This window comes from Stegostoma tigrinum, chromosome 4 (genome assembly GCF_030684315.1).
Source record: "Stegostoma tigrinum isolate sSteTig4 chromosome 4, sSteTig4.hap1, whole genome shotgun sequence".
Taxonomy (NCBI): Eukaryota; Metazoa; Chordata; class Chondrichthyes; order Orectolobiformes; family Stegostomatidae; genus Stegostoma; species Stegostoma tigrinum.
The window spans coordinates 3356556-3372036 of record NC_081357.1 but is presented as its reverse complement, the minus strand read 5'-3'; the positions used below and the strand labels follow the sequence as shown (position 1 = coordinate 3372036).

Here is a 15481-nt window from a genome sequence, read left to right as displayed (position 1 = left end):
ACTTAATCATGAAAAGTGCCGGCTGATGTATTCTGGGAGGCCCAACAAGGCAAGGGAGTACCACAATGAATGGCACGATCCTAGGAACAAAATAGCAGATGGACCATGGCATGCATGTCCACCGATCCTCGAATGCAACAGAACGGGCAGATAAGGTGGTTAAGCTGGTATACGGGATACAGGCCATTGTTATTTTAATACAAGCTCACGAGCTTTTGATGGTGCTTCACAAGATGTTAGTCAGACTACAACTAGAGTATTGTGCACAGTTACCACATTACAGGAAGGGTGTGACTGCAGTACAGGGTGCAGAGAGATTCACCAGGATGTTGCCTGGGCTGCAGTGGTTCAGCTATGAAGAGACCAGGCACGCTGGGATTGTTTTCCTCAGAGAAGATTGTGATGTACAAAATTATGAGCGGTAGATAAGACAAAAACTTGTCTTTTGAGCAGGTCAAAAACGTGAGGTACAGATCAAATATGAAGGGCAAATTTGTTTCATGCAGAGGATGGTAAGCATCTCAAACTTCCTGCAAATAAGGGTGTGGAGGCAAGAGCTATCAATTTTTTTTTAAGTAGCACCATACCATACAAGACTAATAGACCAACTGCTGGAAAACAGGACTGCAATAAAGAGGTGCTTGATTGGCACAGGCACAACGGGCCGAAGTAAAACTGTTTGGCTCAGAGTACACAGGGAGTCACTACAGAAAAAGTCAGAGTGGAGGACTAATAATGGAAAGTACGAAATGACAGCTGAATTGTACAGGTTTTCCATGTCAGCATTCATTATGACTAATATCCAAGAAGCAGCAATAAATTACAAATTGAAAGGAATTCAGAAAATTACAATTACCAGAGTAGTACTCAGTAAATTCTAAGGACGTGTAGGTTGCCATGAATGCAGTTCTTGATAACTTGGTACAACCAATGCTCAGAGTCTAAACAGGATTTCCCAATCTATGGAGCTCTTTCAGGAGGTTTCAGTAGTGCTGTGGTTAAAGATGACTCTGTGAATATTATTTAGTTAGATTTCCAGAAGATATATGATCAGGTGTCACACATTAAAATATTATTGTTGTTACTAAAAGCTCATGGTGCAGAGGACTGCAGATTAACATGGACACAAGATTAGTTGGCTAACAGGAAGCACCAAATAGATGTAAATTGGTCCTTTTCAAATTGGCAAGATGTAATGAATAGTGCGCCAAAAAATTACTGGGACTTCAAACATTTACAATTTATATACATGACTGACTACGGCGAAAAGCAAGAGTGAATGCCAAATTTGCTGATGACAAAGCTGTGAAGAGAACACAAGAAATATACGGACAGGTTAGTGTTTCAGGTACTGTCCAACTTCCTTGTAAAGAAGTTGGAGATCTCCAACTCAACCACTGACTCCAGAGATCAGCAAATTCCAGACTCCCAAGACCCTTTGCACTCAAAGGTTTTTCCTCAAGTCCCCCTAATCCTTCTACCAATCGCTTTATATCTGTACCCCAAGTAATAGTTTATTTTTTATTCTTTATTTTTTAACAGTCTGGGGAATTTAGAATAATGGGAATGGAGGTCAGGGCAGTTGGATGTTCCTCCTGCAGAATGTGGGAGGTAAGGGTCACCACTAGTGTTCCCTGCTGACTACAGCTGCGGGAAATGTACCCAACTCCAGCTCCGAAAACCGCGTTAGGGAACGGGAGCTGGAGCTGGATGAACTTCGGATCATTCGGGAGGCAGAGGGGTTATTGAGAGGAGTTACAGGGAGGTAGTCACTCCTCAGGTACAAGAAAAAGGCAGATGGGTTACGGTCAGGGGACAGAAAGGGAACCGACAGGCAGTGCAGGGATCCCCTGTGGCCATTCCACTCAACAATAAGTATACCGTTTTGGACACAGTTTGGGAGGGGCAGGGGGGAGGGAGAAAGAGAAGAGAGATGACTTACCAGGGGAAGGCAGTGGGGCACAGGTCTCTGGCACAGAGTCTGTCCCTGCTGCTCAGAAGGGAAGGGGGTAGAGGAGCAGAGCAGTAGTCATTGGGGACTTCATAGTTAGGGGGACAGATAGGAGGTTCTGTGGGGACGAGAGAGACTCACAGTTGGTGCGTTGCCTCCCAGGTGCCAGGGTGCGTGATGTCTCTGATCGTGTTTTTGGGATACTTAAGGGGGAGGGGGAGCAGCCCCAAGTTATGGTCCACATTTGCACCAACGACATAGGCAGGAAGAGAGATGGGGATTTAAGGCAGAAATTCAGGGAGCTCAGATGGAAGCTGAGAGCTACGATGAACAGAGTTGTCGTCTCTGGTTTGTTGCCCGTGCCACGTGGTAGTGAGGCGAGGAATAGGGAGAGAGGAGTTGAACACGTGGCTACAGGGATGGTGCAGGAGGAAGGGTGTTGGATTCTTGGATAATTGGGGCTCTTTCTGGGGTAGGTGGGACCTCTACAAGCAAAATGGTCTTCACCTGAACCGGAGGGGTACCGATATCCTGGGGGGGGGGGAATTTGCTAAGGCTATTCAGGTGGGTTTAAACTAATTCAGCAGGGGGATGGGAACCAAAATTGTAGTTCAACTATAGAAAAGGTTGAGCGTAGGGAAGTCTGAAATAAAGTTGCAGGGACTCAAGATGGCACCGGCAAGCAAGAAGTTGGTTTGAAGTGTGTCTACTTCAATGCCAGGAGCATCTGGAATAAGGTGGGTGAACTTGCAGCATGGGTTAGTACCTGGGACTTCGATGTTGTGGCCATTTCAGAGACATGGATAGAGCAGGGACAGGAGTGGTTGTTGCAGATTCCGGGATTTAGATGTTTCAGTAAGAACAGAGAATATGGTAAAATGGGGGGAGGTGTGCCATTCTTGGTCAAGGACAGTATTACAGTTGCAGAAAGGATGTTTTGGTACTCGTCAACTGAGGTAGTACGGGCTGAGGTTAGAAACAGGAAAGGAGAGGTCACCCTGTTGGGAGTTTTCTATAGGCCTCCGAATAGTTCCAGAGATGTAGAGGAAAAGATAGCAAAGATGATTCTCAATAGGAGTGAGAGAGACAGGGTAGTTGTAATGGGGGACTTCAACTTTCCAAATATTGACTGGGAACACTATAGTTCGAGTACTATAGATGGGTCAGTTTTTGTCCAGTGTGCGCAGGAGGGCTTCCTGGCACAGTATGTAGATAGGCCAACAAGGGGCGAAGCCACATTAGATTTGGTACTGGGTAATGAGCCCGGCCAGGTGTTAGATTTGGAAGTAGTGAGCACTTTGGTGATAGCGATCACAATTCTGTTATGTTTACTTTAGTGATGGAAAGGGATAGGTGTATACCACTGGGCAAGAGTTATAGCTGGGGGCAAGGCAATTACGATGAGATTAGGCAAGATTTAGGGAGCATAGGATGGGGAAGGAAACTGCAGGGGATGGGCACATTAGAAATGTGGAGCCTATTCAAAGAAAAGCTCCTGTGTGTCCTAGATAACTATGTACCTGTCAGGCACGGAGGAAGCTGTACAGCATGGGTGCCGTGGTTTACGAAGCAGGTGGAATCTCTGGTCAAGAGGAAGAAGGCAGCTTATGTTCGGATGAGATGTGAAGGCTCAGTTAGGGCGCTGGAGTGCTAAGAGGTAGCCAGGAAAGACCTAAAGAGAGAGCTCAGAAGAGCCAGGAGGAGACATGAGCAGTTGTTGGCGGATAGGATCAGGGTAAACCCTAAGGCGTTCTATAGGTATTTAAGGAATAAAAGAATGACAAAAGTAAGATTAGGGCCAATCAAGGATAGTAGTGGGAAGTTGTGTGTGGAGTCAGAGGAGATAGGGGAGGCACTAAATGAATATTTTTCGACAGCATTCACTCTAGAAAACGACAATGTTGTCGAGGAGAATACTGAGATACAGGCTACTAGACTAGGTGGGATTGAGGTTCACAAGGAAGAGGTATTAGAAATCCTACAAGAGGGTGAAGAAAGATAAGTCCCCTGGGCCGAATGGGATCTATCCTAGGATCCTCTGGGAAGCCAGGGAGGAGATTGCCGAGCCTTTGGCATTGATCTTTAACTCGTCATTGTCTACAGGAATAGTGCCAGATGACTGGAGGATAGCAAATGTGGTTCCTCTGTTCAAGAAGCAGGGGGTAGAGACAACCCTGGTAATTATAGACCAGTGAGCCTTACCTCAGTTGTTGGCAAAGGGGTGAAAAAGGTTATAAGGGATAGGATTTATAATCGTCTAGAAAAGAATAAATTGATTAGGGATAGTCAGCACGGTTTTGTGAAGGGAAGGTCGTGCCTCACAAACGTTATTGAGTTCTTTGAGAAGGTGACCAAACAGGTAGATGAGAGTAAACTGGTTGGTGTGGTGTATGTGGATTTTAGCAAGGCGTTCGATAAGGTTCCCCACAGTAGGCTATTGTACAAAATGCGGAGGCATAGAATTGTGGGAGATATAGCAGTTTGGATCGGAAATTGGCTTGCTGAAAGAAGACAGAGGGTGGTAGTTGATGGGAAATGTTCATCCTGGAGACCAGTTACTAGTGGTGTACCACAAGGGTCGGTGTTGGGTCCACTGCTGTTTGTCATTTTTATAAATGACCTGGATGAGGGCGGAGAAGGATGGGTTAGTAAATTTGCAGACGACACTAAGGTCGTTGGAGTTGTGGATAGTGCTGTAGGTTGCAGAGAGAAATAGATAAGCTGCAGAGCTGGGCTGAGAGGTGGCAAATGGAGTTTAATGCAAACAAGTGTGAGGTGATGCACTTTGGTAGGAGTAACCAGAATGCAAAGTACTGGGCTAATGGTAAGATTCTTGGTAGTGTAGATGAGCAGAGAGATCTCGGTGTCCATGCACACAGATCCATGAAAGTTGCCACCCAGGTTGATAGGGCTGTTAAGAAGGCATACAGTGTTTTAGGTTTTATTAATAGAAGGATCGAGTTCCAGAACCAAGACGTTATGCTGCAGCTGTACAAAACTCTGGTGCAGCCACACTTGGAGTATTGCGTACAGTTCTGGTCACTGTATTATAAGGAGGATGTGGAAGCTTTGGAAAGGGTACTGAGCAGATTTACTGGGATGTTGCCTGGTATGGAGGGAAGGTCTTATGAGGAAAGGCTGAGGGACTTGAGGCTGTTTTCGTTCGAGAGAAGGTTGAGAGGTGACTTAATTGAGACATAAAATAATCAGAGGGTTAGATAGGGTGGATAGGGAGAGCCTTTTCCTAGGATGGTGACGGTGAGCACGAGAGGGCATAGCTTTAAATTGATGGGTGAAAGATATAGGACAGATGTCAGAGGTAGTTTCTTTACTCAGAGAGTAGTAAGGGAATGGAACGCTTTGCCTGCAACGGTAGTAGATTCGCCAACCTTTGGTACATTTAAGTCGTCATTGGATAAGCATATGGACGTACATGGAATCATGTAGGTTAGATGGGCTTCAGATCGGTACGACAGGTCGGCACAGCATCGAGGGCCGAAGGGCCTGTACTGTGCTGTAATGTTCTATGTAATTAACCTCCCCTCTACAGGAAACAGGTTTTCTGCTCACTCAACCAAAGCACCTCAGTATTTAGATATAGAGGGAGATACTTAGAGATAGCAGAAACTGCCTATGCTGGAGAATCTGAGCTAACAGGGTATAGAGCTGGATGAACACAGCAGCCCAGACAGCATCAGAGGAGCAGGAAAGCTGACGCTTCGGGTCTGGGCCCTCCTTCTTCAAAGGAAAACAAATCAAATCCAATCATTCCTCATCTGTAATTTGAGAGCTGGCAACATATTTGTACATCTCTTCTGTATTCTCTTCTTTGGAAGAATCTCTTCTCCATAATGTGATGATCACAACTGTACATGAACTTCAGCTACAACCTAACCAATGACTCGAAAGTTCCAACATTACATTCCTGCTCTTGTATTCAACATTCAGCCAATGAAGGAATACACCACTTATCTTGAATGCTACCTCATCTATAGGTCTTTTCTTTAGGGAACTGTGGACCTGTACTTCAAGGTTTCTTACTTCCTCCAGTTATCTCAAAACCTTCCAGTTTATTATGTGATCACTTGCTTTGATTGCCCTCCCCATTAACAATGGGATGAATGCTGACAGGATGGGGAAATGTTAGATGTTAGAGATTTCTCACTCAAGACTGAAATGACCATAAGATGCAGGAACAGAAGTTACTCAGATTATGCCCACTGGTCCTGGAACAACAAATTCTACAACTATCCTATCAAGTCCCCTAACAATCCTGCATGCTTCAATAAGGTCACTTTTTCTTCTATTTTCAAACAAGGCTCAGTCCAAGCTACAAAATCCCTTCTCATACGACAGTCCATCTCTACCCGGGATTAAAGGAACAAACCTTCTCTGGCCTACAACAGTATTCCAACTGTAGTCTGACTTGCGTTTTATATAGTTTTATTAAGTCTTCCCTATTTTGATAGGTAATTCCAGCTGCTTCAAAGACCTTCCCTTTGTCATCAAGTCAGAAGTGGGGATGTTCGCCAATGATTATAAATGTTCAGCAGCATTCAAGACTACTGTTACTGTAGCAGTCCACGTCCAAATGCAACAATGACTGGACAAAATCCAGGCTAGGGCTGGAAACTGGCACATAACATTCGTGTCACACAAATGCCAGGCAATGATCTCCAATAAGAGACAGACAATCCAATAAGAGACAGACAATCCAAATATCATCGCTTGGCATTCAGTGATGTTGCCTTCAATGAATCCTCCACTAACAACTGGGGGCTACCATTAATCTGACTGGATTCACTATATAAATACAATATTTACAAGAGCTGGCCTTAGGCTAGGAATCTTCTAGCAAGTATCTTCTGTATCTCCAAAATCTGCACAAGTCAAGAGTGTGTGCAGGAATACCCTTCTACTTACCTGGATGGGCGCAATTCCAACATAACTCCAGAAGCTTGACACCATCCAATACGAAGCAATGACCTAATGTATTATCATTGGACTGTTAATCCAGAGACCCAGATAACGTCCTGGGGACTTGGGTTCGAATCCTGCCATGGCAGATGGTGGAACTTGAATTCACTATCTATCTAGAATTAGGAGTCTAATGATGACTGTGAATCCATCGTCGGAAAAAACCATCTGGTTCAGCCACGTCATTAAGGGAAAGAAACTGCCATCCTTATCTGCTCTGGGCTTTCTAGTGCTCACCATGCCTCTGCCAGAGTCCCACTCCAGGCTTTCCAGCACGTGCCATGCTGGCCACAGCACCCTGCTCCAGACTGCCTCGTTGGCCCACTCTTGATCCACCGACGGTGCAGGACACACAACCCGTACGTTCAGCTCAGGTCATGTGGTGCCCAGTCATGACCTGACTCCTTTCTAACTACTTAGGCGAGTAGTTAAAAGGGGTTTGGGGTGATAGAATTACTACAGAGGGAGAGAGGAGGAGGGGGGGAAAAAAAAGGACAAAGAGAGAGAGAGAACTGCCCAGCAGAGTGGAGCTTTGGAGGGACAGACTTACCCTGCTGCCACCTTGCCAGAATTTATGCAGCCACTTTCAGGGAGTTATTGATTTAAACAGAAGTCCCAGTACGGATCCCTATGGAACACCACTAGTCACAGACCTCTAGCCTGAAAGACACCCTTTCACCTCTACACTCGGCCTTCGATGGTCAAGTCAATTCTGCATCCATGTAGCCATGTCATCAAGATCCCATGCATCTTAATCTTCTGGATGAGCCTACCGCGAGGGGCTCTTGTTGAAAACCTTAGTAGAATCCACGTAAGCAACATCCACTGCTCCACCCTCATCGATCACGTTCTTGAAAAATTCAAACAAGTTAATAAGAAGTGACCTGCCCTGCACAAAGCCATGCTGACTGTCCTTAATTAGGCCATGCTTTTCCAAATGCACATAAATCCTATCCCTAAGAATTCTCCAACAGCTTCTCAATTTATGAGTCACTGGTTTATAGTTTCCTGGATTACCTCTACTTATCTTGAAGGGAGGAATAACATCAGCTGCTCATCAATCCTCTGGGATCTCTCCAGTGACTAGTGAGAATACAAAGGTCTTGGTCAAGGCCTCGAGACCAATCTCCTCTCCTGCCTTTCTCAATAACCTAGGGTAAGATACCAGCAGGCGCGAGGGACTTATCCACCTTAATGCTCAAGGAGATCCAACACCACTTTTTGACCACAAAATGCCCAAGCATATTATCATGCTGCACACAAATCTCACTATTCTACACATCCTTCTCTTGGGTGAATACCAATGCAAAGTGCTAATTTAGGATTGCACCCACAATCTCTACTTCTAAGCACAAGTTCCTTCACTTATCCTGGAGTGGTCTTAGCTTCTCCCAAGGAATCCTCTTGTTTTTGATGTATCTATAGAATGTTTTGGGACTTACTTTAACCTGACATGCCAAGATCATTTCACAGTCCCTTCTTGCCCTGCTAGAGTGCTTTCCTTACATTCCTCATGTGCCCTGTCCAATTTTGGCTTCCTAAGCCATGCATATGCTTTTTTAAAAATTTTGCCTAAATTCACATTATTGCAGGGTCTCTCACCTTGTCTCTCACCTCATCCTTGTCCTTTCTTACTGGAACATGCTAGTCTTGAAGTCTCCTTAGCAGGTCTTTAAACAGTTCTCCATGTTAAACGATAACAGCTCCTCCCAATTAACACTCCCTAGGTTCTGCCTAATACTGACATAACTTGCCCTCCCCTAATTTAGTACCTTCTCGCAGTCCTGGCTTATCCTTATTCATAACTATCTTGAAACTTAAGGAATTGTGATCACCGTTTCCACAATCCTCTCCTATTAAAAGGTTGGTCACCTAGCCAGGCTTATCAGCCAATACAAGGTTCAGTATGGTCCTCCTCAAGATGGACTATCCACATATTGTTTCAAAAAACCCTCCTGGATGCACTTGAGTTTTGCCCCATCTCAGCATCTTGCTATAAGGGAGTTCCAGTCAAAATTGGGGATGTTAAAGTCACCCACTATGACAACTATTCTTATTGCATCTTTCTGTAATCTTCCTGTATTTGTTCTTCAATATCTTGGTGGCTGTTGAGGGGCCTATACTATAGGATTATACTATCAGAGTGATTGCACCCATCTTATTTTTGGACTCTACCCATATTGCCTCAGTGGATGAGGCTTCCAACATGTCTTCTGAGTGCAGGTGTAATATTCTCCCTTATTAGTAATGCAACTCCTCCACCTCTTTTCCCTTCCTCTCTGTCTTGTCTAAAAGAATGAAACCCTGGAACACTGAGTAGCCAGTCCTGTCTCCTGTCTCCTGTCCCCCTCTCAACCAAGTCTTTGTACTGGCCACAATGTAATAGGCCATCAAAATGAATACCAAAAAATGGCCCAAACAAACCACTTAGTTCAGGTGCAGTTTGGCATACACAGCAAATGTTGACCTTGTGAACATCCACGTAAAATGAAATAATGAAAGAACAAAAAAGTAAGTAGCAAGGCTCACGAGGAAAGTTCATGTGAAACTTTTGGCCATGGCCACTGGTGTGCATACAGAAGTCAAAGAAAATAGTCACCTGATATGTAAACATTTGATCATGTTATAAAGGCTCAAAATGAAATTACAGAATCTGAGGACTGACAATGTCCAGCTAGCATCCAATAAGTCATATTTTGCTGAGATCGGGTAACATGATTTAATTCTTATTATTCTGAATTAATTTGGTGGAATAGAAAATTGCAGATTCATGGAAGATCTGCTGCTTTTTTGAAGAGAAATTGTATGAGGAAGTGTGCCTGCATTCCTGCTGCAGCTACAGTTGCTGCCTGGCACTGCAAGTAATGTTTAAGTGCAAGGACTGTTGGCAAGTGGATGTTACAGATTCATCAACACAAATTAATTAGCAATTTCCTATTCAAGTATTGTTCTTGCATCAGGTAGTCTACTTCAAGTGCATAAATATCAATGATAGTAAATACCCTCAACATCACAAAGGATATATGTCAGCTTTACACTCTCACCAAAGGAAAATGTTAGATTTTGGATCTGGCTTGGATACCAAGTAGTTGGGAGCTTTTCCATACCTCATTTTCAAAAGACTAAGTTAACAAAATGTATTTGAACAAGTAAATTATTTTGGATTTTTGAGTTTTGAACCAATGTCATATGGGTTATATGTGCCTCTGAAGGTTTTTAATGATTAAAAAGTATTGCTTCAGCCATGGTGATTTATCTTAAAACACAGTACCAGAGAGAGATTTCTTGCAAAGCAAGGGGATTTGTTTACTTTGGGAGAATTTCAGCGAGCAATATAGTGCAATGCATTAAGCTTCCAGCTAGGTGTTTCGGCAATTTATTTTGCTTGGGGAAAAATGCTTTTTAGTTTCATCTGGATCATTTGTAGATACCTGAAGGTGGACATTAAAATTGCTCCTGAGGAAGGGAGGTTGTTTTAGGATGATTAAGAGAAAGGTAACCTCAGTGCAAGGAAATGTAGCTTTTAACCTGCATGCCAGAATTGCATGGCTAAAATGCAGGAGTTTATGCGAAGCTTAGAAAATCTACGCTCAGTTGTATGAAGCGTCCTGGAAAAGGCTCAGGCTTTCAAAATGGAATTTTAAGATAGTTAAATTAAGCCCTATTGATGTAGAAGCTAATTCTCTCTGATGTGAGTAATGGAGAGGAGTCTTGTTAGGATTGACGAGATTGGAAAATATAAATGCTTTTTCAACGTTAAACATGTGTTACGTCAAAAGTTTTACCTTAATTTCTTGTTCAACCCAAATTTGCGTTGCGTTTGTACTTCAGTAAAAGACCACTTTGTTACCTTTAAAGCCAGATTTTAATCAGGGATCCAACATTTCCAGGAATAAAATCAGCTGGGATCATAAACCAAGGAGCTCCATATAATACATGACTACATTGCCATCCCAAGGAAAATTCAGACAGGTGTTTAGAGCTCATCAATATATTTCAAAACAATACAAGTCAATGTATGCAATAACCAAATCAAAACAAAGACATCACAACTAAACAGTAAAGTGGTGGCTTCCACAGTTCAAGGCCCAGGCAGTGAATGGGAGGCTTCAAGCTAAGGAAAAGTTGCATCTTGTCCTACTATCGCAATCACAGTTGTTACCTGCCACAAATGCGCACACTAAAACATTAGAACAGACATGATGAGAATATAGAAATCTCTTCCAGTCAGTTAACTTGCCCCAAGTTTCAGAGTCAGATGACTGTTGGCTTTAGCACCAGTTCCTTGTTCACAATCCAAAAGGTCATTCCATGGCTATGGAACTGTTGTTGTGTTTCAGATAACGATTTTACCTACAATTTTGTCAGTATGTTCTGGCAATCGAACTAGTCTCTATTCAAGGGGCAGAAGCACAGAATTATTATGTAGTCAATTGGCCCTTGTGTCTGCACTGGTTCATCTTGTGCCAGTCTTCTGCCTTTTCCCCCATATCCCGAAATACCATTTCTATCCAGCACATTTTTAGGCACTATTCTCTATCCCCTAGCTAGTTGCCTTGTGAAAAAGAAATTCATACTCTTGCTTCATCAGCACTTACAATCTTTACTCTCAATCTTTTCCTTTGAGCTGAAACCCCATCTACTGTGTCCAGCCAGACAGAAAACTTCTTACCAAATTCCCTGTCAGCCAAGGAGAACAGTCCCAACTTTTTCTGATGTTTCTCATTCTTGGATCATTCTAAATTGCTTCTGCACTGTTCCTAATGGTTTCACCAACCTTATTTCAGAGAAAATGGGAACTGCAGATGCTGGAGAATCCAAGATAACAAAGCGGGGAGCTGGATGAACACAGCAGGCCAAGCAGCATCTTAGGAGCACAAAAGCTGATGTTTCAGGCCTAGACCCTTCATCAAACCAACATTATTTGTTCATCCAGCATTTCAAGGAAAAAACCCACTATTCACAAAATGGTCTTTTTTGAAAAGGTGAATATTTAGCTGTATTTTCAGTGACTGCGTATGAAGATTTGAGGAATGTAACAAGGCTCTGAATAAATCACCAAATGTTTGATTTGTTCCTTACCTACTGCAAACATGGTCTATAAGTAGAGACATCGAGTCCAGGTTGCCATCTAGTTTAGTATTGTGATACAGGCATCGATCCCTTTGAAGTTCCACTGCTTGGCGTAATAGTGTCTGTAAGCGTCGTGGAGGTAGCATCACTGACGGGGGCAGGTACACTAGCAAAATAAGTCAAAATAAACAATTTCACAAAAAAATCCACTTGATCTGTTCAAATGTCAGCTGATGCTGCTATACACAATTTTATATGCCTGGATTTTTTTTTGTCATTCACAGGATGTGGGCACCACAGGCTAAGCCAGCATTTAGAACATAGAACATAGAACAGTACAGCACAGAACAGGCCCTTCAGCCCACGATGTTATGCCGACCATTGATCCTCATGTATGCACCCTCAAATTTCTGTGACCATATGCATGTCCAGTAGTCTCAAATGTCCCCAATGACCTTGCTTCCACAACTGCTGCTGGCAACGCATTCCATGTTCTCACAACTCTGTGTAAAGAACCCGCCTCTCACATCCCCTCTATACTTTCCTCCAACCAGCTTAAAACTATGACCCCTCGTGGTAGCCATTTCTGCCCTGGGAAATAGTCTCTGGCTATCAACTCTATCTATGCCTCTCATTACCTTGTCTACCTCAATTAGGTTCCCTCTCCTCCTCCTTTTCTCCAACGAAAAGAGTCCGAGCTCAGTCAACCTCTCTTCATAAGATAAGCCCTCCAGTCCAGGCAGCATCCTGGTAAACCTCCTCTGAACCCTCTCCAAAGCATCCATATCTTTCCTATAATAGGGCGACCAGAACTGGACGCAGTATTCCAAGTGCAGTCTAACCAAAGTTTTATAGAGCTGCAACAAGATCTCACGACTCTTAAACTCAATCCCCCTGCTAATGAAAGCCAAAACACCATATGCTTTCTTAACAACCCTGTCCACTTGGGTGGCCATTTTAAGGGATCTATGTATCTGCACACCAAGATCCCTCTTTTCCTCCACACTGCCAAGAATCCTATCCTTAATCCTGTACTCAGCTTCCAAATTTGATCTTCCAAAATGCATCACCTCGCATTTATCCAGGTTGAACTCCATCTGCCACCTCTCAGCCCATCTCTGCATCCTGTCAATGTCCCGCTGCAGCCTACAACAGCCCTCTACACTGTCAACAACACCTCCAACCTTCGTGTCGTCTGAAAACTTGCTGACCCATCCTTCAATCCCCTCAGCCAAGTCATTAATAAAAATTACAAACAGTAGAGGCCCAAGGACAGAGCCCTGTAGAACACCACTCACCACTGACTTCCAGGCAGAATATTTTCCTTCTACTACCACTCGCTGTCTTCTGTTGGCCAGCCAATTCTGTATCCAGACAGCTAAGTTCCCCTGTATCCCATTCCTCCTGACCTTCTGAATGAGCCTACCATGGGGAACCTTATCCAAATGCCTTGCTGAAGTCCATATACACCACATCCACAGCTCGGCCCTCATCAACTTTTCTAGTCACATCCTCAAAGAACTCGATAAAGGTTTGTGAGGCATGACCTGCCCCTCTCAAAGCCGTGTTGACTGCATTTAATCAAGCCATGCTCTTCCAGATGGTCATAAATCCTATCCCTCAGAATCCTTTCTAACACCTTACAGACGGCAGACGTGAGACTTAGTGGTCTGTAATTGCCGGGGATTTCCCCATTTCCTTTCTTGAAGAGAGGAATTACATGTGCCTCTCTCCAGTCCTCAGGTACGACTCCAGTGGAGAGCGAGGATGCAACGATCTTCGCAAGTGGCGAAGCAATTGCATTTCTCGTTTCCCAAAGCAGCCGAGGACAAATCTGGTCCGGGCCTGGCGACTTGTCAATCTTAATGTTTGACAACACTTTCAGCACATCAGCTTCCTCTATCTTTATCCATTCCAGCATGCACACCTGCTCTTCAAAGGTTTCATTCACTACAAAGTTCGTTTCTTTCGTAAAGACAGAAGCAAAAAACTCATTTAGGGCTTCCCTACCTCCTCAGACTCCACACACAAGTTCCCTACGCTATCCCTGATCGGCCCTACTCTTTCTTTGACCATTCTCTTATTCCTCACACAAGTGTAAAATGCCTTTGTGTTCTCCCTAATCCGTTCTACCAAGACTTTCTCGTGCCCCCTCCTGGCTCTCCTCAGACCATTTTTGAGGTCCTTCCTCGCCTGCCTGTAATCCTCCAGAGCTGAGCTTGACCCGAGCTTCCTCCACCTTATGTAAGCTATCTTCTTCCTTTTGACGAGAAGCTCCACCGCTCTCGTCATCCAAGGTTCCTTTATCTTACCCCTTCTTGCCTGTCTCAGAGGGACATATTTATTCATCACTCGCAACAACTGTTCCTTAAACAGTCTCCACGTGTCTATAAGTGCCTTTACCATGGAACAATTGCTCCCAGTCCATGCTTCCTAACTCATGTCTAATCGCATCATAGTTTCCTCTTCCCCAATTAAATATCCTCCCATTTTGCCCAATCCTCTCCTTCTCCATAGCTATGTAGAATGTGAGGCAGTTATGGTCACTATCACCAAAATGCTCTCCCACCACAAGATCTGATACCTGTCCCGGCTTGTTTCCGAGCACCAAGTCTAGAATGGCCTCTCCCCTCGTCGGCCTGTCAACGTACTGAGTTAGGAAACCCTCCTGAACACATCTTACAAAAACAGCTCCATTCAAATCTTCTGCTCGAAGGAGGTTCCAATCAATATTAGGAAAGTTAAAGTCACCCATTACAACAACCCTACTTCATCCACACTTTTCCAAAATCTGCCGACGTATGCTTTCTTCAATCTCCCTGCCCATACACATATTGCCCATACACAAGTGCTCAGAAGGCAATTAAGAGTCCACCACATTGCTGTGCGTCTGGAGTCACATGCAGTCCAGACCAGGTAAGGATGGCAGTTTCCTTCCCTAAAGGACATTAGGGAACCAGGTGGGCTTTTCCAACAATCAACAATGATTACCATGAATCCATTCAACAATTCCAGAGATTTAAGTACAGAAGAACTGGAAGCAGTACAAGATAATTCAGGCCCTTCCAGCATCCTTTGTCATTCAATACAATCATTGGGATGCCTACATGACGACAATGCTGGGAACCATGCATTCTCAATAAGTGCGCATGAACAGGTACCTGCAGCTGCCAGTATCAGCAGACACTGGCCTATGTGATCAAAAGCTCCCTTGCTTTTTGTTTTCCCTCCCACATCTCTTACAATCTTCCTTTCTACAATGTTTTAGTTAGCAGCAACTACTATCTCCTTAAACAATGGCCGCTGCTCCTCAACAGTCCTACCTTTTAGTTTTCCTGCCCATCCACGACAGCCAGATTTGTCTTCAAGCCGATGTAATAACTTTGTTTAACTCCAAAATCCAAGTGTGGGATCCCAGTTTCTAAAACTGAATCTAGTTCCTGCAAATTGAATTTGAGGTTCGAGCATGCCTTGTCACCT

General features: G+C 43.9%; 1 protein-coding gene across 5 annotated transcripts in view; it reads right to left on the bottom strand.

The window, feature by feature from the left end:
* Nucleotides 1–15481, bottom strand: part of LOC125452355 (WD repeat-containing protein 26) — a 112645-nt gene that overhangs the window by 54953 nt on the left and 42211 nt on the right. For all 5 annotated transcript variants that reach the window (XM_048530628.2, XM_048530626.2, XM_048530627.2 and 2 more), the window contains exon 6: nt 12011–12167. In XM_048530628.2, coding sequence (XP_048386585.1) covers nt 12011–12167 — 157 coding nt within the window. The remainder of the gene's footprint in view (nt 1–12010; nt 12168–15481) is intronic.